This window comes from Cyprinodon tularosa, unplaced genomic scaffold (genome assembly GCF_016077235.1).
Source record: "Cyprinodon tularosa strain WSP-4 unplaced genomic scaffold, ASM1607723v1 ctg45, whole genome shotgun sequence".
In the NCBI taxonomy this organism is placed as follows: Eukaryota; Metazoa; Chordata; class Actinopteri; order Cyprinodontiformes; family Cyprinodontidae; genus Cyprinodon; species Cyprinodon tularosa.
Window position 1 is genome coordinate 557,892 of NW_024039174.1, and position 23,649 is coordinate 581,540.

Below are 23,649 nucleotides of genomic sequence, written 5' to 3' on the forward strand. Positions count from 1 at the left end.
TTGGCAACATTGGATTTTTTCCCTCCTGCTTAGTTTTTCAGTTTTATCAGATTTGTAGTTATCAAAACATTTTCTTAGCAAATTGATTATTTTGGATATTAAAAACGTTTGCAAACATTTATAGTAAACGGAACTTCCAGATTTTATAGTTGAAATTATTAAGTGTTGAAAACAGAAAATCCTTTGAAACAAGCAAAAAAACATGAAACCAGTTCAAGTTATTTTTACTCTGGGCTGTTTTTAAAAAGACGATGCACACTGGGAGGTTTTTTTCACTGTAGATTGCTGTTATTCATATCACAGATACAGTCAGATCATAAAACAAGAATAACTCACAGCTGTCATCTTTGCACCATAGTACACAACTGATGAGCTCTACATTATACAATACACACACCACCCCTTAAACCGCTTCAGTAACTAATACGCCACTTTAACCCCTCCCTCCCTCCCTTCTCAGCCCACAACCCTTACGCAGAGTAAAGACACTAAAGTCTATCCACACACTGGATCCCCTCTTGGTTTACAGTCTTGTCCGAAGAGAGGCCGACCGAAGGAGATCAAAGGGGAGAGAGGGATCAGGCTTTGCTCAGTACGCGTCCAGTTTCATGTAGCTCTCGAGGACCAGCTTTGAGGTTTTTTTTTTTTTTCTTCTCTTTTTAAAGATATGAAAAGTGTGTCTATACAGCAAGGGTCCTCTTTTGGTCACGTCTGGGAATGTGATGGGAAATTTATGGGTTTGGATGGAAGAGATGAAAAAGTACGAGTGGAGAAGAGAGGCCGCTCAGTTCAGCAACGTCATGAGGAAGATCGAAAAGAGCTCGGTGCAAAAACGGAGCGATGGGGGAGGGGTTAGAATAAAATGGGTGGATGCACACCTGCTCCTTACACAGAAATAATCCCAAAGAAAGAAAATAATGAATGAAGGTAGCAAAAACAAAAACAATGCTTGATTTGTTACATGTTGGTAAAAAAAGAAAATTTCGGAATAACATGATTTCATTTGGAAAGAGGGGGGATAAGTCAGATGTATTTGGAGTTCAGTCTTCTGAGCTTGATGAGGAGTCAGAGTCCTTCGGCGCCAGGATGACATCTTCCAGTAGCGCTTCTTGATCCGAGCTGTCGTAGTCGCCTTGAGAGAGGCTGTCACCGCCCCCCATTTTAACGTCAAAGTCCGGGCTGGTGAGGAAGTGATGGGGCGTCTCCAAGTCCTCCTCGTCCATCATGTAGGCTCCGTCGGAAACCAGAGTCTCTTCTTCTACTCCGTCCAAGTTAGGGTCTTCAGGCGTGGGGTCAGGAGTGTGGTAATGATGGTGGTGGTGGTGGTGATGGTGGTGGTGACGCCGCCGGTGACTTTTCTTTGGAATCTCTGAATTCTCCGACAGCAGGCGGTGGAAGAGGGATTCAGGCAGCAGACCCTGCAGGAGGAACAGAAAGATCCACGTCAAATTAATTTATGCTGAAAAACAGAGAAAACATTTTCTTAAAATTAATCAGATTTTCCTGCATCAAAAATTAAATGTCTTGCGTACAGATTTTTGAACGGTTTCAGACCACTCGGGTGAAACGGCGATATTAGGATTCTCCTCCAGATACTCCTTTAGATCCTGAAGCATCGGCGAGAAAGCAGCTCCAACCTGGAGAGAGATGTCTGAATGTTACTTGGTTCAGAGTTGCTATAAAATACAGACCTTTTCTGAATTCTCACTTCTTTTTTTAAATAGAAAACACTCCGCCAAGGAGGTTATATTTTTAGGATAGTTAGTGTGTTTGTGTACGGGATACCTTGAAAGCTATGGATGGATTTTAATTCAATTTTTATCAGCGGTGTCCTTCATGCCAAGGAACAATCCATTCAATTTTGGTGATGACTCAGATCATAATCTGGATACAGGAATTTTTAAAAGATTCTCTAACATTGTAAAAAAGGTATATTAGTCGAAAAAGCAGTTCCACATTACACCAGAAGGTGGCAGCAGTGACTATTGACACCTTCAGCATGGAAGTATTTTGCTGAAGTCAAAAACCCAAGAAAAGGGAATGTTGTTGGTGTGTGAGCAGGATCAATTGGAAACTTATGAACAGATTTTATGGAAATGTGTTTTTTTTTTTTTTACCAGAGGTGTGCCTCACGCCAAGGAACAATTAATTTAAATCCGGTAATGTTTCAGATTATGTGTGAGTTTTTGCTAAAGGTCTAAGCCTCAATTTGGGGTAAAATTTGGTGCTTGTCGAAGATCTGCACTCTTCAAGTGCTTTTATAGTTTGACATATTTTTATGATACATATTTCTGATATAAGTGGGAGAAATACAGCTAAGGTGAAAAAATAAGCAAAGAACTGAAGGAAATAATGCATAAGATTAGGTAAGAGAACAAAGGAAACATGGAAAAATACAGGGACAAAAGGGGCAAACGAGAGAAAACATGGGAATAAGAGGAAGAGAGGGCAGAAGCAAATGCACACATTAGGTAGGAAGGAGAGAACAAGGCAGAATAAAAGAAACAAGGGTTAAAAAAGAACAGATGAAAACAACAAAGCAGGACATAACTAAGTAAACAAATATCCTCTGCTCTTATCCAGACCTGAGCTCTACTGAGAACAGCCTATAATAACACTGAACTAGAGACTGTACAGCTGTAACCCACCTTCTTTCCTGTCAGCATGTTGATCACTTTGACCTTCTCAGTGCCTGTCAGAGGTTTATTTGCTCGCCGTCTCCTCTTCCTTTTGCTCCTGTTAACCAGCAGCTGGTTGACAAAAAGTAAAACTAAATCATCATCCTGGAAGCATTTAAATACAAGCCTGAAGCCCGGATTATAGGATCAAACATTCAGGTGTCATGAAATTACCTCCAACATGTCTCCTTCCACCTCATAATCTGGATTCTCTTTCAACCAGGTGGGAGGGTCCCTTCTTCGAGGGGTACGTTCCAGTGAATCGAGTTCGTCAAACTCTGACAGCTGAAAGATTAGGGAGCTTGGTCAGCCTAGTTTCTGCTTTACGGGATCAAAGTTAAAAATCAGCCTAGTTAGCTAACACATCTGTTTCAGAGCATCACTCTCCACCCCACAGCGTGTGATGTCACATGTTGACTCCTCAGCTCCAAATATAAACAATAGCAAAGGGTCAAAGTTTAATTTAAAGGTGAGTAAATAGAGATGAGTCTGATTTACCTCTTGGTCTTTCCGCTTCTTTCGTCCGCTGCTCTCTCCCCCTGACCCGTTGGGCATTAGTGCCTGCTTGGAGAACGTCAGCTTCAGGCCTTCTTCCTGAAAGGAGGGGCGTTAAAGTTAAAGATGTTGATATATAAAAGGTGATCCCAACTCCTAAATCCTCCTCATATCAAATAAGATCTTTCTGTTTCAGCTAGCATATGACCCCTTTGACCTTAGCTCCATTAGGTCCTCAGCGGTAGGATCTACAGGACTCTTAAAGGTGGATATAAAAGCTATTTTTTCCAATGATATAAATATGTTACAGTAATGTAGTAAAAACTGCGTCCATGATGTCACCTTGAGGAGTTTGACTGTGAACTCTCCGTCTTCCCCCTCCGGCCCGATGCCCCCCGGTGTGCTGATGGGTTTACGGATGACCCTGGGGTAGGCCATCTCCTCTCCCAACAGCTCTGAGCTCGGGTTGAGCTGAGCTTCAGGAATGTAACGTCGGCCCGAGGGCCACTGGCCGGTCAGCACAAGGGTGCACAGGTTATCCAGGCGGTTGATCAGCACACGGTCCTGAAACACCAAACGCACCATTATCAGTTTGCTCCCCAGCAGAATCCAGTCCAGACGAACTAATAAAATGTTTTCCTTTTAACTACCTTGGGCCACTCGACTCGGATAGGTTCAGGTGGAAGTATGCTATCCTGAGACGGAGTCATGGAGAGTAAGCTATTTTCTTCATCCACATCTCCCACCTTCATACCCCCTAAAACGGTGTAGATATTAATTTTTTTCTTTTCTTTTTTTTACAGCAGTATTGATTTTCTTTTCTTTTTTTTTTTATTTAAATCGTGAACTTACTTCCTTCTACCTCCTCGTCGCTGTCTCCGCTGTCATCGCTGCTCCCGGATCGCTCCGAGGACGAAGACCCCGAGTCAGAATCTGAATCCGAGTCGGACCCTCCTCCACCTTTCCTTCCTGCTTTTTCCGATCGTTCCCTGCTGTTCTTAAAGCTCCAGTCCTGACCTTGCACTTTGACAGCGTGGTGACTCAAAGGTGTGCTCTGCAGCTCAGTACTCATACCCCCCCCAAACAGTCGAGCGCTCTCATCTGTTTCCTCCCGCTTCATACTCGTTAAGTCCAACTCCACCTTGGGCTGGCCGAGTGTCATGATTGGTGGAGGCGGAGGAGGAGGAGGGGGCGGTAGAGCCTGCTGGTTCTGGATGAATTCGTCGCGAGCCGAGCTGAAAGTGAACTGCGGGTCCGGGAAGATGGAAAGCTCAGTACGGCTGACGCCGTGCAGTGCGGCGCCGAGCATTAGCTGCCGATCGTGGTCGGGCATGGTCCACCAAGCAGGCAGCTCAGAGCTGCGTGGGGCCAAGAGGAGACGCTCCTCCAGGGAGGGGTGAGGGAGGACTCGCTCACGAAGGCGGCGCAGAAGGCTGATGCGGTACAGAGTACGGGAGGCACGTTCTTCAGTGATGGGAGCCACAGTTTGAGTCAGCTCTGAAGGATCTGCGAAGGATGAAAATATTTTGTAACTGCGGCTTAAAGGGGTAATTAAGGAGAGTCACTACATACTAGCACTGGTTAAAAAACAAAAAAATCTTCCCTTTATATCTAATGCCATTATTTCTGTTTCATTAATAAAAATCAGACATTTTAACAGCAGGATCTTGTAATTATTTTTGTTAGGTTTACTTCTATTGTAATAATAGAATATCCAGGTATTTTTCTCTCTTTTGAGCTTTAATCTCTAAAAATAACCAACTGACCAAAATGGGAATCAGTAGATCAGCTCTACATCAGTCAGAAAGAAGACTAGCTAAAGCAGATGATTCAGAATATAAATAGGTCATGAAATGAGAAAAGAAAGTATAATCACCTTCACCACGACCTGGGCGGAGGTGGCACACTCTTCGGCACATTGCGACGAATGAACGGAAGTATCGACTGAGGCTCTCGTCGGTTTTTTTATCCAGGCGGGCGAAAGTTCGGAAACGGTTCCAGTCGAACTCCACTTCTCCCTCCTCTGAAATGCCGGGCTCCTTCTTAATCTTCTCTACTCCAAACGTGGACACCACACGGTAGAAATCACTCTCTTCTCTCCGCGTCCACCTGTGAGGATGACGTGACAGGCTCGATTTAGACAATTTAAAAAAGTGAAACAGGACAATAAGTTCCACTAAGTTCATTTTATTCCCAAATCCAATGTTAAATAGAATCCTAAAATCTAAAAACCTATCTTGTTTCAATCACTAGAATGATTATGATGGATTAACAGTGAACCTTTGTTGTCGTTCCTGCCGTGCGATTTCCTTTAGCTTGCTGGCCTGTTCGCACCGCCTCCGTCTGCGGTCGCCTTTGGCCTCGGCTTCCATCTTCAGCTGCTCCTGTCTGTAGCTGCGCTGGTACGCTGTGATCAGTCGCCTCAACCGTGCAGTTAGCGACGAGCTTGAGGGCCACTCGCACACTCCACTCTGACTCGTTGAGCTTTCTGTTACCGTTGGTACCGTCTTGTCTTCCACTGAAATCTCATCGTCCACGTTCATAGAGTCAGGCTGTAAGAAAAATCAAGTGAGGATCGGATGAATGACCAGAATCTTCAGTTACATTTATGGACATAGGAAGAAAAATGTTACACATAAGTACCTCATCAAAAAGATCTTTGGAGACTCTAGATGCTGGCTTGAACTCGGGATCTTCTGAAAACTTATCAAAGTCGGCACTAAATAAATAAAATGTAAGAGTCGAGGAGAAAGAAGAAGGAAAAACACGGGGTCAGAACAAGAGCTTCTTGGTAACAATTTTACCAATATTTCAAAATGAAACCGGAATAAATAAGAATGGACGGACAGACATCCAAATCAGTCGAAGCTAGAGAAGTCTATATGATTTCTAATTATAGCAAAGCTTTAAGAAATGGATTCCTTAAACATTAAAAACAAACATTGAATCGGCAGTTTTAATATTATTCTGCTTTAAATTTGCAGCGAAAACAGACCCTGTTTAAACATAGGGTAATGCTACTGCTACCTAAGAAGTTGTTCATTGCTATAATAAATAAATGATACTCACTCATCTCCCAGCTCGGTGTCCCCGGTGTGCTGCTCAGCATCAATTGCCTTGTCGTCAGGCCGACCAACTCTTTCCACGAAACAGAGGCAGGGATCGGCACGCATGGTAGTGTACATCTCATAACCTGGGAAGCAAAGTTTAAAACCAAGGCTGGTAAATGATGAATATACAGAATGCAGGTTACAACTATTTAACAACAGACTAGTAGACCCGAACAGCCTCAAAGGGAGCAGCAGAACATATCCAACCAGACCTACCATGTTTGAAGACACCAGCGAGCAGCGAGCGGTCTGCGTCTGAGTCCCACCAGGCAGCAGGTACCTCCTGCTGTTCCATCTCTGGCATCCAGATATCAACATCCCTAAAGACAAAAACATAAACCATTAAATGGAGTTCATGATGATGAACTGTAGTAAACGAGAGCAGAACATTTGTTACCGAATGTCAGCTCCTTTCAGGACAGAATCTGCATGGTCTCCAATGACCTCCTGCTTCAGGTAGTAGAGCATACGGACCCTGAGCAACACTCTGAGAAAAGACGGGGGAATTTGATGTTAAAAGAGCTCAGAAGAAGCTTTCACACATTTTGAACCAAATTCTTTATGGACATTATGATGGATGTAGTGGGGTATGTTGTGCATCTACTCCTGATTAGCTTTCACCTACTTGTTGCACTGGTGCTTCAGATGTTTGCGGTAGCTGTCGTCCAGCAGCAAAGTGTCGGGGTTATATTTGCGGATCCACTCCACCTTCTGGACATCGAAGGTGCTCTGGGCCTTGACTCTCTTACCTTTCCTGCCTCTTGGAACCGGGATAGAAAGACCTAAGCAGTAAAAAAAAATGTAAAAATGTTTTGTCTTTGAGACCCTTTTTTTTGCCAAGTAAGCCTACAATGCAGAATCGACTTCCTACCAGAGTGGTTCAGTAGTGTTTGGGGTTCTCTGCCATTTTCTGGTGGAGTAATCAGCTCCCAGATGAAGCTCTTGATGTTCTCATCACCACGATAGTGCATGAGACAGAAGACCAGAATGACACGGCAGATGGTTTCTACATCACGTTCACTCAGACGCCTTTTACATCTGGCGTGAGCCAAGATATCCCTCCAGCGGCCCCATCTAAGAGGATCAAACAGGTGAAAATGGCATAAAAAAAAATAAAAATCATCCACTAAACATCACGATGCACCACAGATTTTTTTCATACCCGTAGACAAGCAGGTGTTTCTCCACTCGGAAACAGTCGGTGCGACCGTAACCTCCCCCACTGTGGCGGTCGGAGCGGCGAGATGACCGCGAGTGTCTGGAATTGGCGGGCGGATACTCGTCGTCACTGTCCAAATCGGACAGGTCGCCTCCTTCACCGCGTAAACTGGAGTACTGGCGGGTCTGCTTCCGAATTCTGGGAGTGTCAATCACAAGAGTGTTCTGTGGAAGGAATAACATAGTCGATATGGTTACTCAACGGCTAACAAATAACACGAGTGTTGGAGCATTTCAGTTTATAATAATATAATTATCGATATTGCTCTCACATTGGAGAAATTTACCTCTAAATTTAACCCACCCCCCTTGGGGAACAGTGGGCTGCCATTGTCCAGCGCCCTGGGAGCAATCAGTGTTTAAGGGTCTTGCTCATGAACCCAGAGTGGAGGCAGTGGGATTCTGCTCTAATAGGAACCCACCTAGTGGTGCCTAGTGGGTTCCTATCCAGTATTAAACTTGTGTATTATCTTTAGTAGACTTGTGAAAATATTCCTTCTAAGGTGCCAGGATGAAGAAATGTGTGTGTATCAATGTATCATGCAATAGATTACTCCTCATAAATTCCTTTAGAGTTCTGCTGTGATCTATTGTAACTAGGGACTTCCTTTTTTCTAAAAAAGAGTGAGGAAGACAGCAGAGGTGCTTCAGAGCTAGGGTTGTCAAAAGTATCGATACTCAAAAAAGTATCGATACTGAAATGTTGTATCCGGATACAATACTCGTTTTTAAAAGAATCGATACAGTGCTACCACCAGTGGCACCTAAGCAGTCATTCATCTAAAGTGCAGAATAGAGGACAATGCACTTTCAGAACACTGTGTGATTGAATAATTCTCTGCACTTTTCAGTTTCAGACTTTTTTTTTTGTAACAAGTGCAGCTTCTGAGAATTATTTTTGTTTCTTAACCGGTTTGGCTAGTGTCATTGTTATGTGTGCAAAGCATATCCAAGGAAGGAACACTTAATTTTTTTTTATCAAGCTTGCTTAATATTGTGCACAGCATACAACCTTTATTGTATTTCTTTATTGTATTTTATTTATTAATGAAAATAATTCTGTAGAATTTTGGAGTCTTTTTTTTTTTTATCCTTGTGGTATCGAAAATGGTATCGAGTATCGAATATTTTCCTTAGTATCGGTATCGAGTTGAAAAGTTTAGTATCGTGAGAACCCTATTCAGAGCAGTGGGAGATTGTAACTGATGTCATCTCTGCTGCTCTCCCCACAGGTAAAAAGAATGAAACGTCTCTTGTGCTTCTTCCTCAGGTTATTAGGGAAGTGTTTGGGTGTTGAAACGACTTTAAATAAAAAACAACATTTTCAGAATTCGACAAACAGCTGCTTTAGCTCTGTAAACTGACCACGATCACCAAAACTGATCCCTTTTGAAAGAATTTCATTACCACCACTGAATACTAGCATTTAACAGCAAATCTGTTCTGAAGAAAAGCTGCATCTGAGTGAAGAAGACTGAAAGTCAGCCACGTTGAGTATGAAATTGAGTTTTTACAAATGCTTCTCTACTGATTTACCTTTCGATTAATGGTATCCATGTCGATATCCGCTTTCTTAGCCCACTTCTGCCAGAACTCGGGGTCATCGAGGGCGATGTCAGTGCGGTTCTCAGAGGCCACGAAGCTGGCTTTGGAGAATGTAGAACCTTTGCCTTCGCTCTCGATAGTAATGGTGGTGGCTCGTCGTTGAAGGATCTGGTCGATATCTTCCTCGCAGAACCGGCTTCCTTCGTCATTTTCATCCATGATGGCGGCATAAGCTCCTTTCCGAAGAAGGTCCTCAATTTCCTTCTTAGAGAACTGTTGCAGCTGTGGCATGAGACGAGTAACACCATTTACACGAGTGATGGAAGCCGAGTTAAAATGTACTTTTCTGTAACTACGGTGTGTGACCAGTTAAAAATAAAAATGTTACTGCGTTTTTTTTCCTCACCCCGTTGACGTTACTATCCTTGTTGCCGCTCATGCTTTGCAGAACAGCGCGATCCAAACCAAGCTTCAGACTTGCTTTGTCCAGCATTTCCCTCTCGTATGAATTCCTGGTGATGAGGCGGTAGACCTTGACCGCCTTTGACTGGCCGATACGATGGCATCTTGCTTGAGCCTGGATAAAAGGAGGTGGAAAGGTGAAGCCGGAACCTACAGCTTTTATAAACAAAACAAGCGGCACCACCTTATGATGTCACACCTGCAGGTCGTTTTGAGGGTTCCAGTCAGAGTCAAATATGACGCAGGTGTCAGCAGCTGTCAGGTTGATACCGAGACCGCCAGCACGGGTACAAAGAAGGAAGACGAAGCGGTCCGAGTCTGGTTTGCTGAAGCGATCGATGGCTGCCTGCCGCAGGTTCCCACGCACTCTGCCATCTATTCGCTCATAAAGGTATCTGAAGGAGGGAAGAAACTCAAAACTCAGAAAATGTGGAATAAGCTCAAAACATCACAATATTTCTGTCAACACTTTATATTTATTGACTGATGCAACAGAAGCAGTTAAGATCATTTAGTAAATTATATATGCAGCCTACCTCTTGTTGATGAGGTAGTCCTCTAGAATGTCTAAGCAGCGCACCATCTGAGAGAAGATGAGCACTTTGTGGCCGCCAGCCTTGAGGCGAGGCAGCAGTTTATCAAGTAGCACCAGTTTGCCTGCGGAGCGAATTAGGGCCTGCAAATGAAAGTCAGGGGCCAGGGGGTCGTACTTTTCTCGTAACTCCGTCACAATCTTCTCCTCCGCACCTGATCAGGACAAGATTATCAGAGAAAATGCTAGTTTCCAAAAAAAGAAGATGGTTAAAAACAGAAAAAGGAAAGATGACAGTCTGGTACCGTTAATGAGGTAGGGGTGGTTGCAGCACTTTCGGAGCTCCATCATTGTGTTGAGGAGGTTTGGGACGTTGCTGTTACTGTTGGCTCCTAGACTAAGGAAACTAAAGTTCCTCTCCAGAATGGCTCGGTAGTACTTCTTCTGGATGTCGGTCAACTCAACCTGTAAGGAAAGCAGCGATTTTAACTTTTCATTCACCAGCTATCTTTAAGAAGGACATTTATTTTAAGTCCTAATCCAAATATATGGAAGTTTATTTTTGAAACATGAGAAAATGTTGAAAGGAGTCAACATTTATTTTATGATGCACTGATATTTATCAGAAATTCTCAAAAGACAAACGGACCTCAATGATGGTTTCCTGCTTGGGTGCTAGGTTCTTCTCAACATCTTCTTTGAGTCTGCGCAACATCATTGGCTTTAAAATAGACTGGAGTTTCTGAACCTGTTAAAAAAGATGATATCACTAAATTATCGGTTTCATATCAAGTGACAATAAAGTGAAAGACAAGAGTTCTGTGTTTCACACCTGCTCCTCCGTTTTAAGGTCTCCAAACTCTCGAAGGAACTCGATTTCAGAGGGGAACTGAGCTGGCTCCAGGAAGTGGAGAAGACTAAAGAGTTCCTCCACGGTGTTCTGGAGAGGGGTGCCGGTCAACAGCACTTTGTGCTCCTGAGGGGATCCATTAGACGTTGAGTAGAAAGAAACAGACATATCTCAGCATTGCGGGACTTTAAACGGTCCACTCACCAGGTCCAGCATCTTCAAGCTGTCCAACAGCTTGCAGTTCCTGTTTTTGAGGCGGTGAGCCTCGTCAATGATCACACAGCGCCATGAGATCTCCCTGAGCTCTGGGCAGTCAGAGAGCACCATTTCAAAAGTTGTGATGAGAGCGTCGAACTTGTACGCTCCTGGAATTAAATGTCCCTGTAAAAAAATAATAAAAATTTAATTCACCTAACAGGATGTGCATGGATTTTCCCCCCTCAAGGGCCAACTCTTGAATGAACCTGCTAAAAACTAGTAAGGATATCAGAGGCTCACCTTATCATCTTTACAGTACATCTCATACTGCTGGATCATCTGTCTGCTGGCGAGGCTTCCATGGTAAACGATGGCATTCATGTTGGTCCATGTGGAGAACTCCCTCTCCCAGTTAGTGATGGTGGAGAGCGGGGCAATAACCAGGAATGGGCCTTGGACTCCAGCAGCGTAAATCTCTGAAAGCAGCGTTATGGACTGGATGGTCTTCCCCAGACCCATTTCATCTGCCAGGATGCAGTTCTGCCTGAAAGAGGAGAACCAAGAGGAGCCGAGTTCAGTGATGGGAGTGTGGGGGGGGAAAAAACAGAAAAAAAAAAATGACCTGTTGCAGGGCTTGATGTTAACCATCGCCCGATCTCCCAAGGGGGCAAGTAGTTTTTATTGTTGGGAGAGTACAAATTTCATTGCATTTGCCCGCCGGGTAAGTGCAATGATTGCAAAAAAAAAAAAAAATTATCACTCAAAATTACTTTAAAATCACCGACATTCGATAAAAACGACCCAGAAGCATTGTCGGCGCCTTTTTTGTTGTTTTGTACACATTCTCGCGTGATTCCGCCAGATGGTGTGATTTTTGTCCACCTAGCGGTAATTTTGATGTAGTTACCCAAACGAAAAACGGCTGCATTTATTTTGTCAGGGAAAACTAATCCTGAGTCAGTTTAAAGTCAGGGAATTCTGAAATTATGTAAGACTGTGGAAACCCTATATAAAATAACTATGTATAATGATTCTCTAGAAAAGTCACATTACATTAATAGTATTATCTTGAATAAACATACCGTGACTCTAAAATAAAAGTTATTCATTTGTGACATTGACTTCTGTCTTGTTTTTAGATTTTTAACATTACAATTTATATTATTCCAAGCACACAACAGTTTAAAGCAAAGTTTAGTTTGTAAAGAATGTGCAGGAAGGATTGAAAAGCATGTTAACACGGTAATGTAGGCTTGAGTTCATTATCTGACGCATGCATATACGCACCAGGAACCTGGAAACTTAAAAAATACTGAATTACAAAAAACATTTAAAAAAACAAAAATGAATATTAGGAACTATATTTATCAAACATTATACTGGGCAAGTAAAAATTGTTTCTGGGCAAATTAAATGTGAAAGTCACTTGCCCTTTGGGCAAGTGATAAAAATCCTTAACGTCAACCCCTGCATGTTGGATAGTTACCTGTTGTACCAGTTAAACAGAAGCCAGTTGACTCCTTCCAGCTGATACTCTCTTAGTGTGTTGCCGTTCTTATATTCTCGGGTCTCCTCTAGCTTCTTCCATGCACTGGCAGACGGGCGGACCTGAGAAAAAGAATATACCCATTAAATCAGGAGGATAATTAGAGAAAGAGACAATTTCCATCATGCAATAACTAAATCAGAGGAAGGCAATGCCACAAAGATGTCAGTCCTTAAAAAAGTTTTCCTCCACTGTAGAATCATTTAACTATTAACACCCAGTGAATCCACTTATGCTCAGACTGTTCGGAAAACGGATTCAATTCAAAATTACTATAATAATCCCAAAGGGATATTTAGTGTTGCAGTAACTCATGGGCAGTTTTTCATTAAGATTTTATAATAGCTGATAGCTGTAGGTTTGCTCTGTAGATTTGACACAACATTTAGCCACATTTCTTTTCCGTGCCATAAAACCTGTATGTGGAACCTTAGAAAAAGAAGAAAACAGATCTCTTTAGGGACAGAAGCATAGAACAGCAAGAAATAGACTCTCATTCAGGCACCAGGGAGAGCTTTCTTCATTCTTTACTTAATTTCCTATTTGTATTTTTATTATTATTTAACCTAAAAGTACAACAAGCTAAAAACAGCTTCATAAATGTATTGGAACACTCAACTGATAATTAAAACAATAATAAAAATAAAATAAACAAAATGCAGGATTCCACCTAAGTTGATATCAGTCCAATAATTGAACCCCCTCCCCTGCACGTGTCAGGTTGTCTTATATAATTTATTCAGTCGAGCTAATTATGCGGGCACAAAAAGCTACATATGGAGTCGATCTTCTTAAAGGGATAGTTCGGGATTTTTGACATGAATCTGTATGACATCCCCATCACCAGTGTCATGCAATCACACTGACTTACCCCTGGCAGCATCCTGTGAGCAGAGTTCTCGTCCAGCTTTGGTCAAGCCGAAAGTAGTCCGGCAGGTTTGCTAGACCCAGCGAAATAAAACGTTTCTCTTCCCAAAACATTATGTGTTCAAAAGAGTGATATTTTTGCATCCCAAAAACATTGTAGTGGAAAAAGTCACACGTCGTTATCACTTGGTCCTATTTTCTCTCTGTTCGTATCAGTGCGCGCCGTCATTCTGACAGCGAGCTCAACTTTTCCAGCTCATTTCAGTGCTAACTTAGCAGCTGCGTTTACAAGCAACGCCACCGAGCTAGCTTTAGAGCTAACTTGAAACAAGTGCACCATGATTTGTCGGCCACCCTGGATATCGCAGCTCCAGCTGTGGCTCCTGCGGCTCCGGCTTCAGCTTCCATCACTTCTCTGTCCACCCTCTCTCTTTCTGCCCGATCTAACTCCATTTGTCGAAGTTCATCGTCAGTGTACTCGAGTTCATAAAGATATCCCTTTGGCTCTAAGTGGAAGTCGATGTTTTCCTCGTCGCTCTCGTAGTCAGACATCTTCCCCAGTAGTAAACAATCGCGAATCAAACAGGTAGGCCCTAGCTGTCAGGTCATGGTGTCGCGCGCACTGATACGAACAGAGAGAAAATAGGACCAAGTGATAACGACGTGTGACTTTTTCCACTACAATGTTTTTGGGATGCAAAAATATCACTCTTTTGAACACATAATGTTTTGGGAAGAGAAACGTTTTATTTCGCTGGGTCTAGCAAACCTGCCGGACTACTTTCGGCTTGACCAAAGCTGGACGAGAACTCTGCTCACAGGATGCTGCCAGGGGTAAGTCAGTGTGATTGCATGACACTGGTGATGGGGATGCCATACAGATTCATGTCAAAAATCCCGAACTATCCCTTTAATCTAAGCACAGTTTTGTATTCCTCCTCTATCACTTTAAGTATTATCACTTAGGTTGTTAGTAGAAAAAGCATCTTCTACTGGATAATAGCCTGATCTCGTTGGTTAATATTGTTTAAGAGGTCCTAATCCTAAGTAAATGTACCATTTTCTTCAGGCGAGGTTGTCTGTTCAGGAGTTTGCCAAACTCTTCCACCTTTCCCTCATCAACATCCTCCTTCAGCTCCCACGTAGCGTCCTCATAGGGTAGAGAGCACCACTTCACTAAGTAGTAGATGACCGGCTGGAGGAGATCAGAGAAGGTAGGCAGGTAAGTTTTAAATGTCTAGAAACGTATTAATAAAAAGATCTCAGACGTTTTAGGGATTTAAAAGGAAAGTCTTAACAGGTAGTTTATCACTGACCTCTCCGTTGTCTTTGTCCACACTGTGGGACACGTCAAGGATCCTGTCCACTTCTACGTAGTCTGGGTTGAAGGGCTCCTCTTCCTGCAGGGAACCAGAATCAGTGTCATTGTTCGGAGTTCCCTCCCAGATTAAAAATGTTTCAGAATCGGCCTGAAGCTAACCTCCTGGAATAAATGCCTCATCTGTGCGTGTTTGGTCTTGAACCTCTTGATCTTTTGATGGATCCGCTTATCTTTCTCCAACTGATCCAAAGTGGCCCACTCACAGTGCAAGTAGGAACTGAGAACGAGAGGGTGAAGATGTTCTAGATATGTTTGACCCTCATAATTGGCGATAAGAACTGCCATGCTAACCATATTTACAGCCATATGGAGACTTACTAGTTTTTATATTTAACGAAGAATTCCTCAATATTGGTATACTGGCCTGGTGACACCTTGTGAAGAAGAGAAGACATTTAGGAACCTTTCAAAATTGTCAAAATACATAACATGGTATAGAGGGCGAATAAAAACCTCTTTCTTGGTTATCCTCATGGACAAGACTTTATCTACAATGGCAGCATCTTCTTCACTAGGATTTTCCTACAAACAAAAAGTGAAAGTGAGAAAGAAAAGTTATTCATATCAAATCCACACACAGATGTAACTGAATTAAAACATCCGTCATCCATGTTAAGATCTTCCCGTTTTCAGTAACTCACTACAAAGAACTGCATGCTGGGCAGCCCGTCCCCGTCAAGCTCCACTTCCTGTTTGAGCTGAGCGGCGGCCCCTCCGCTGATCGAGGCAACTGCTGCCGCCGTCGTGGTCACGTCTACATCTTCCTGCTCGTCCTCATCATCTGTTATTTTAATATCCAAGTCTTCGGTGTATTTCTTCCTTTTCACCACCCGGTTGGAGCGTCTCTTCTGTCCAAAACAGAGAAGCAACTAGTTAAACAAATCTGTCATTGAACCATTTCACTCTGAAACAATAAAATCATAAAAGAATCACTACTAGAATGCTTCAGGGGCCGGATGCAGACAGATTTTCATTCTTCCAAGGCTGCTGTTCGTCTATTGGTTGCAATATTCTGCTTTATATAAATTCTTCACTGAACATTTTACCAACTATTTACACAGGTACTTTGTTTTCCCAGGTTTTACTAAAGAATCTCCATTTATTCTTTATTTTCTGGGGATTCCAGGCAACATATCTAAAGGAGTGTGTGTTTTGTTTATTTTACCATAATCATGTCATCCTCCATAGGGACAGGTGAGGGTGGGCTCAGCTCCCCATCAGAAATGTCTGAAGAGGCGTTTCTCTTTCTTTTCTTTGCTCCTACCAGGGTAATAGTGCTGCAGGGGGAAGGAAGGGAGAAAACCAACTTAGATACAGTTAAAAGCCACAGTGACAATGAAACTTTTTTCCTTAACACAGACTTTCCTGCAGAACACTCACTTTGCTTTAGTCTTGCTTTTGCTTTTGTTCCCAGCTCCAGGTATCACTGTTCCACCGCTTACTGCAATAGTTCCTCCAGATATCTTTACCACTTTACCCTTCTTGTCAGTCCCAACAATGATTTTAGGTATGGGTCCTCCAGACACCAGACTTTTCTTTTTGCTTCCGCCTCCGCCGCTGCTTTTTTTCTTTGCAGGAGACACCAAGGTAAGAGTCCCTCCCATCTCCGGTGAAGTCTGTGTGGATGGAAGCTCGTCCTGATTCAGGACCCTGGGCAGGTTCTTTTCTCCCCGTGCTTTAGCCCGAGCAATGGCTTCAGCTACTATTCGATTTGCCTTCTCCTGCTTGCAAAGAATCTCTACCCGTCGGACGGCCGCGGGCTCGCCGGGGGCCTTGGTAATTCGAATGGCCTGCGAGGGAGTGGTAGTTGTAGCAGAGGGGGCAGCGGTAGACGGGTTGATGACCTTCACCACAGACACGGTGCCGCCGGAAGATGTGGCTGAACTCGTCTGGGTGGGAGAGGAAAGAGAAAATGGTAACTAATCTTCACTGAAAGGTAACCATCTAATGCACAGATGTAAACATCTGCAAATGAGCAGCTTTACCTGTGGCTGCAGAAGCATTTTGAGAGGTACAGCCACCCTCTGTCCTCCTTGGCCTTGGGATATCTGCAACATCTGAGGGCCGCCGGTGCCCCCAGCTCCTGACACAAGCTGGTACTGTTGGCATTAAACAGATACAGGTGCTGGTCATAAAATTAGAATATCATGAAAAAGTAGATTGATTTCAGTAATTCCATTTAAAAAGTGAAACTTGTATATTATATTCATACATTACATACAAACTCATATATTTCAGATGTTTATTTTGTTTAATTTTGATGATTACAAATGACAACAAATGAAAATCTCAAATTCATCATGTCAGAAAATTAGAATATTACTGAAGACCAATAAAAACAAAGGATTTATAGAAATGTTGGCCAACTGAAAAGTATGAACATGAAAAGTATGAGCATGTACAGCACTCAGTATTTAGTTGGGCCTCCTTTGGCCTGTATTACTGCAGCAATGCGGCGTGGCATGGAGTCGATCAGTCTGTGGCACTGCTCAGGTGTTATGATAGCCCAGGTTGCTCTAATAGTGGCTTTTAGCTCTTCTGAATTGTTGGGTCTGGTGTATTGCATCTTCTTCTTCACAATACCCCATAGATTTTCTATGGGGTTAAGGTCAGGAGAGTTTGCTGGCCAATTAAGAACAGGGATACCATGGTCCTTCAACCAGGTACTGGTAGCTTTGGCACTGTGTGCAGGTGCCAAGTCCTGTTGGAAAATGAAATCTGCATCTCCAAAAAGTTGGTCAGCTGCAGGAAGCATGAAGTGCTCTAAAACTTCCTGGTATGTGGCTGCGTTGACCCTGGACCTCAGAAAACACAATGGACCAACACCAGCAGATGACATGGCACCCCAAACCATCACTGACTGTGGAAACTTTACACTGGACTTCAAGCAACGTGGATGAAGTGCCTCTCTTCTTTTCCTCCAGACTCTGGGACCTTGATTTCCAAAGGAAATGCAAAATTTACTTTCATCCGAGAACATGACTTTGGACCACTCACCAGCAGTCCAGTCCTGTTTCTCTTTAGCCCAGGCAAGACGCTTCTGACGCTGTCTGTGGTTCAAGAGTGGCTTGACACAAGGAATGCGACAGCAGAAACCCATGTCTTTCATACGTCTGTGTGTGGTGGTTCTTGAAGCACTCACTCCAGCTGCAGTCCACTCTTTGTGAATCTCCCCCACATTTTTGAATGGGTTTTGTTCTTTTTCATAATATTCACTCGGTGTCTCGCTATGGGATGCAGCCTCCTGCAGCCCTGATAGAAGCATCTATCTCAATCTGCCAATCCTGATTGGCCGGTGGAAGTGCCCGTCATACGCTACGCCTCGTAGCTCCGACTACTAAAGCGTGTGCGGATCACGGCACTCCAATTCAAAACCTCTTCTCACCTGAGAGCTTATCTCACGTCGGAGCCTTCGCTAGCTTAACTGCCCACAGACGGACCTTGCTAGTTTCCGTCGCCGGACGCTAGCACTGTGCTCTGGCTTCTGCCCTGTCCGCTCACTCCAGACCGGACCGGTAACCTTTTGTCTCTCTTCACGGCGGAATCCCTCTCGGCTCCTCTCCACGGACGCTCGAGTCGGACGAGCATTTAGCACACCAGCTACTTCCTCGACCCCGCCACGCTAGCACGCCAGCTAGCTACGGTTCCTTTCCCTACCAGCACTCCAGCTCGTCGGGAAATGGCGGCCGTCCAAAACCCCCACGCCAGGGGAGACTACCGTCTTTGTGGCTGCGGGAATAAAATTTCAGGGAAAGACACCCACCCGGTGTGCAGTACCTGTCTAGGAGTCGACCACGCCAGGTTGGCCCTAGAAATTCCCGGCTCCTGTGGACACTGCAAAGTGTTCACGGTCAAGAGCCTCAGACGCAGGCTAGCCCGCCAGGTTAGCATCTCGGACCGTGATCCATTCCTCCCCACCGCCGCACAAGGTGCAGCCGCGGAGGAGGACGTGGACACAGCTGGGGAAGCCCCGGAGACTGACTACGACTGGGGTGCCCAGTGCGAGCAGCTCCATGCCCCCCCGTTTCCCGAGGAAGACGTGCTGGAAGTCAGTCCCATGGAGGAGGATGACGACACCTCGTTCCTCATATCAGAGGACGAGGAAGAGGATGACACCTTCATGGCCCCAGCACAGCCTGAGAGGCCTAAACCGCCGTGCCCTTCCGCCATGGAAGACAGGGGAGCGAGCTCACCAGCTCCCTCCCTCCATGTGGACCTGCTCGACGTGTGCAAACGCGCGGCAGAGAAGCTGGAGATTCCCTGGCCGGTCGCAATAGCGGAGCCCACCCGGTCCCGCTACGAAGGCAAACGGCTTCCCCTGGCACGAAATGCGGTGAAGCAGCTTCTCCCTGTCTTCCCCGAGTTGCTGACGGAGCTCTCCAAAACATGGACTAGCTGCCCATACAGCAACAGGAGCCCTATTTCGGGCGCAGCATCCCTCGACTGCGAGGCGATGGACGCCCACGGCCTCCTCTCCATGCCTCCGGTGGAAGTCCCGGTAGCTGCGCACCTCTGCCCAGGCAGCGTGAGCCAGCTGTCTGCAGCTTCCCCCAGACGCCCGACGCTGCCAGCTAAGCCCGAACGGTTCCAGTCTGCGCTGACCGAAAAGGCATACAAAGCAGCAGCCCTCTCGGCCAGAGCCCTCAGCGCCCTCTCCATCCTCACTGCCTACCAAGCGGAGTTGTTTGGCGCGTCTGCTGAGGAGCAAGACCCGGATGCGTGGGAGGAGATGGCGGTCATCGCGGACCTGTCTCTCCGTATCCAACGTGTCGCGGTCCAGGCCACAGGGAAGGTGATGGCAACCCTCGTCGTCCAGGAGCGAGCGCGATGGCTCAGTCTCGCTAACCTGACCGACAGGGAGCGGGATGACATCCTGGATATGCCGATCGTCCCTGAAGGCACCTTCGGCTCTGCATTGGCCACAATGCAGCAAAGATGTGAGGCAAAGAAAAAGGACAACGAGGCCCTCAAACTTTGTCTCCCTCGGAAAGCCCCTGCGCCTTCACCTCCGGTGCAACGCAAAACCTTTGCGCATGCAGCCTCCCAGCCGCCGCGTTTTAAGGTACCAAGACGGCCACCACCGCCAGGTCCGCCCCCTCCGATGAGGAAGGAGCGCGGAGCCGGCTGGCAGGGGAAACCTGCCTCCACGACCGCTACGCCGCCGCCGCCCACAGCCGCCGCGAGCTCGGTCCCACAGGCGAGGAAGAAAAAGAGGGCGGCCTGACAGCCGCCAGTTCCTCAGTTGGTGCAGCCTGCTGTTCCCCGTTGCGCAGGCCCACCGTTTTGGCTTGTTTGTGCGCACCCCACGCCACCGTTGCCCATCCCAGAGCCGGTCTGCGAGGAGAAGGACATCGCCCCGGAGGTCTGCGCGGTTGCGCCCCGAGCGGAGTGTCCAAAAGCACAGTCACACACCCTTGTTCAAAGAAAAAATGGTGTCAAAATAAAAATAAATCTGTCACAGCCAGGCCACGAGCCGAGGGTGCAGATAATAAAAAAAGCCAAAACAGACGATGCTCTTTCTATAAGCAGGGTGGCCGCTCAGCCCCCTGCAGCTCTGCTCCCGGGACGGGCACCGCCGTCCCCGCGGAGCAGAGCAGAGCGCTCCACCGTGCCTCCGGTGGTGCCCGAGAATCATTTCTCGGTTCCACCACAGGGGGGCGCGGGGCAGGAGCCGCAATATGTTCCCCCGCTCTCTCTCAGATGGGAAAGCTGGAGAGCAGCAGCAGCTCCACCGTGGGTGTTGCGCACAATTTCCCGGGGATACAGGCTTCAATTCGCCACTGTCCCTCCCCGCTTCTCCGGTGTAATACACTCACATGCACAGGGAGAATCAGCTCGAGTTTTACGGGAGGAAATTCTCTCTCTGATAGACAAACGAGCAGTTTCTGTCGTATCTCCCGAACAGAGTCTTTCAGGGTTTTATTCCAGATACTTCCTCGTCCCCAAACGGGGGGGGAGAGGAATCCGCCCTATTCTGGACTTAAGAGCCCTGAACAAATTCCTGCGGAAATACAAGTTCAGGATGCTGACACATGCAGCTCTGTTGCGTCTAGTAAGACCGAACGACTGGTTTTCGTCCGTGGATCTGAAAGACGCGTATTTCCACATTCCCATTTATCCCCCTCACAGACAATATCTCCGGTTTGCCTTTCAAGGGGTGTGTTACGAATACCGTGTTCTACCATTCGGTCTGTCTCTCAGTCCGAGGGTTTTCATACGGTGCACAGAGGCCGCGGTAGCCCCGCTCAGACGCCGGGGGATACGTCTGGCCACGTATTTAGACGACTGGCTCCTGTTAGCGCAGTCAGAACAGGAAGCCAGGGTTCACACACACATTGTCACAAAACACCTGATGGATTTAGGTTTTGTGATAAATATGGAAAAAAGCCACCTATCTCCAACGCAGGAGATATGCTTTCTGGGATTATCCCTGCGCTCTGTTCCGTTCACAGCCCGCCTGTCAGAGGAAAGAGTGACGGTTTTCAGAACGTGCCTGTCACAATTCCGTCTGCACAGGTCTGTCCAGTTCAGACTGTGCCTTCGGTTGCTGGGTCTGATGGCCTCAGCCATCCTCGTGATTCGCCTCGGCCGCCTTCACATGCGGGACTTTCAGCGCTGGGTCGCTTCGCTCCGAATGGACCCCGTGCGTCATGGCGCACGGCGGATAACGGTCACAGCGGACTGTATAACCGCTCTGCGCTGTTGGCGAGCCCCGTCCTTCCTGACCCAAGGGGTGCCTATGGGCACCGTCTCGTCCAGGAAAGTGGTAACCACGGATGCCAGCCTATCAGGCTGGGGCGGCATTCACGAGGGCAGGTCTGTGAGGGGTCGCTGGAGCCAGGCCCTCCAGCACCTTCACATAAACTTTCTCGAACTTTCGGCGATGTTTCTTTCTCTGAGACACTTCCTCCCATTCCTCTCGGGTTTACCATGTCCTGGTGAGGACGGACAACACGACAACAGTGGCGTATATCAACCGCCAAGGGGGCCTGCGCTCCCGCATGTTGCACAATCTGGAGCGCGACCTGATTCTCTGGAGCAGTACCCACTTTCTCTCCCTGAGAGCGACGCACGTCCCGGGAGACTTGAACACGGGTGCGGACCTGCTGTCCAGAGGCGCGCCAGTGTACGGGGACTGGACGCTGCACCCACAGGTCGTGGAGCAGATATGGGCGCGCTACGGGCGCGCTCAGATAGATCTGTTCGCGTCCAGGGAAAACGCTCGATGCGAGCTGTTCTTCTCTCTGAGCACTCTGAATGCCCCTCTGGGCGTAGACGCATTAGCGCACGCCTGGCCGCACGAGCTGCTATACGCGTTTCCACCGCTGGCCCTGATACCCCCCACTCTCGCCAGAGTGAGGGCATTCAACCACAGACTGATCCTAATAGCTCCGCACTGGCCAGCGCAACACTGGCTGGCGGAGATATTCCAGATGCTGTGCGCCCAGCCTTGGGAGCTGCCGCTGCGCAGGGACCTGCTCTCGCAGGGTGCGGGGACAGTGTACCACCCACACCCGGAGCGACTGCAGCTGTGGGCCTGGCCCATGAGTGGCTTAATTTAACCACTGCCGGGCTCCCTCAGAGTGTAATTAATACTATCCAAAACGCCAGGGCTCCCTCCACTAGGAACCTATATGGCTCCAAGTGGTGACTGTTTGAGCGGTGGTGTCTTGAACGGGACTACGTTCCTTTTCAGTGTTCTGTACCAGCGATTCTGTCGTTTTTACAGGAACTGATTGATAAAGGAAAAGCTTTTTCCACGGTTAAGGTTTATCTGGCAGCTATAGCAGCATGCCATATAGGATTTGGAGACAAAACGGCGAGCCAACACCCTTTGGTTTGTCGGTTTATGAAGGGCGCCCGCAGGCTCCTCCCCGTCTCCAGACCTTTGCTGCCTCCGTGGGATTTGTCGGTGGTTCTGGAGGGGCTTAAGGGACCCCCATTTGAACCGTTGTTGGGGTCCAGTCTTAAACATCTGTCTCTCAAGACAGTGCTGTTACTGGCCCTGGCCTCTGCGAAACGAGTCAGCGACATTCATGCGCTCTCTGTGAGCCCCGCATGTACCCGGTTCGACCCGGAATACACGCGTATGGTTCTGAAGCCCAACCCGGCCTTTGTTCCTAAAGTGGTTGGTTCTTGTTCACCGATCGAGCTAGCGGCGTTCGCCGCCCCCCCAGGTGAACGGCGAGCGCACACGCTGTGCCCTGTTCGAGCCGTGCGCTCTTATATGGACAGGACGCAGAGCTTCAGGATGAGTGATCAGCTCTTTGTCTCCTGGGCGGAGCCCCGTAAGGGGCAGCCGATCACAAAGCAATGCCTCGCCCACTGGGTGGTGGAGGCTATAGCTTTGGCGTATGGAAGCAGGGGTCTGCAGCCCCCGGCGGGTCTGCGTGCACACTCTACCCGCGGGATGGCTGCGTCCTGGGCTTTATTTCGGGGAGTGTACGTTCAGGACATTTGTTCAGCGGCGAATTGGTCTTCGCCTCTGACTTTTGTCCGGTTCTACATGCTTGACGTGTCTGGACCGTGCGTGGCCAGTGCGGTCCTAGAGTCATAACTGACCTTGTGGACCTTCCCCATCGGCCGGTTCTTGTTCGATAAGCTGTCTGACAATACGGGAGCTACCATATCCCATAGCGAGACACCGAGTGAATATTATGAAAAAGAACGTTTGGTTATCTAACATAACCCCAGTTCTTAGAATAATATGAGCGAGGTGTCTCGCCAGACAACCCTTCTTGCAGGGCGGCGAGAAGAGGTTTGCTTG

General features: G+C 46.7%; 1 protein-coding gene across 2 annotated transcripts in view; it reads right to left on the reverse strand.

The window, feature by feature from the left end:
* Positions 1-266: 266 nt before the first annotated feature.
* The window catches only part of chd8 (chromodomain helicase DNA binding protein 8), a 31,826-nt gene continuing 8,443 nt past the window's right edge, over positions 267-23,649 (reverse strand). Inside the window, exons 4-39 of one of the 2 annotated variants that reach the window (XM_038300397.1) lie at positions 16,868-16,981; positions 16,263-16,771; positions 16,048-16,159; positions 15,524-15,727; positions 15,336-15,404; positions 15,201-15,256; positions 14,982-15,099; positions 14,818-14,901; positions 14,559-14,696; positions 12,575-12,696; positions 11,389-11,632; positions 11,095-11,271; positions 10,873-11,016; positions 10,690-10,788; positions 10,346-10,505; positions 10,045-10,255; positions 9,708-9,903; positions 9,453-9,623; positions 9,038-9,328; positions 7,446-7,666; positions 7,155-7,357; positions 6,909-7,065; positions 6,681-6,770; positions 6,500-6,603; positions 6,243-6,366; positions 5,817-5,892; positions 5,454-5,725; positions 5,050-5,282; positions 4,026-4,679; positions 3,824-3,930; positions 3,516-3,737; positions 3,177-3,272; positions 2,853-2,963; positions 2,649-2,750; positions 1,533-1,637; positions 267-1,418 (exon numbers count right to left, since the gene is read on the reverse strand). In XM_038300397.1, coding sequence (XP_038156325.1) covers positions 1,041-1,418; positions 1,533-1,637; positions 2,649-2,750; positions 2,853-2,963; positions 3,177-3,272; positions 3,516-3,737; positions 3,824-3,930; positions 4,026-4,679; positions 5,050-5,282; positions 5,454-5,725; positions 5,817-5,892; positions 6,243-6,366; positions 6,500-6,603; positions 6,681-6,770; positions 6,909-7,065; positions 7,155-7,357; positions 7,446-7,666; positions 9,038-9,328; positions 9,453-9,623; positions 9,708-9,903; positions 10,045-10,255; positions 10,346-10,505; positions 10,690-10,788; positions 10,873-11,016; positions 11,095-11,271; positions 11,389-11,632; positions 12,575-12,696; positions 14,559-14,696; positions 14,818-14,901; positions 14,982-15,099; positions 15,201-15,256; positions 15,336-15,404; positions 15,524-15,727; positions 16,048-16,159; positions 16,263-16,771; positions 16,868-16,981 — 6,474 coding nt within the window. In that variant the 3' untranslated portion in view covers positions 267-1,040. Of the gene's footprint in view, positions 1,419-1,532; positions 1,638-2,648; positions 2,751-2,852; positions 2,964-3,176; positions 3,273-3,515; positions 3,738-3,823; positions 3,931-4,025; positions 4,680-5,049; positions 5,283-5,453; positions 5,726-5,816; positions 5,893-6,242; positions 6,367-6,499; positions 6,604-6,680; positions 6,771-6,908; positions 7,066-7,154; positions 7,358-7,445; positions 7,667-9,037; positions 9,329-9,452; positions 9,624-9,707; positions 9,904-10,044; positions 10,256-10,345; positions 10,506-10,689; positions 10,789-10,872; positions 11,017-11,094; positions 11,272-11,388; positions 11,633-12,574; positions 12,697-14,558; positions 14,697-14,817; positions 14,902-14,981; positions 15,100-15,200; positions 15,257-15,335; positions 15,405-15,523; positions 15,731-16,047; positions 16,160-16,262; positions 16,772-16,867; positions 16,982-23,649 lie in introns of both variants that reach the window. The other variant, XM_038300396.1, reaches the window with a different exon arrangement.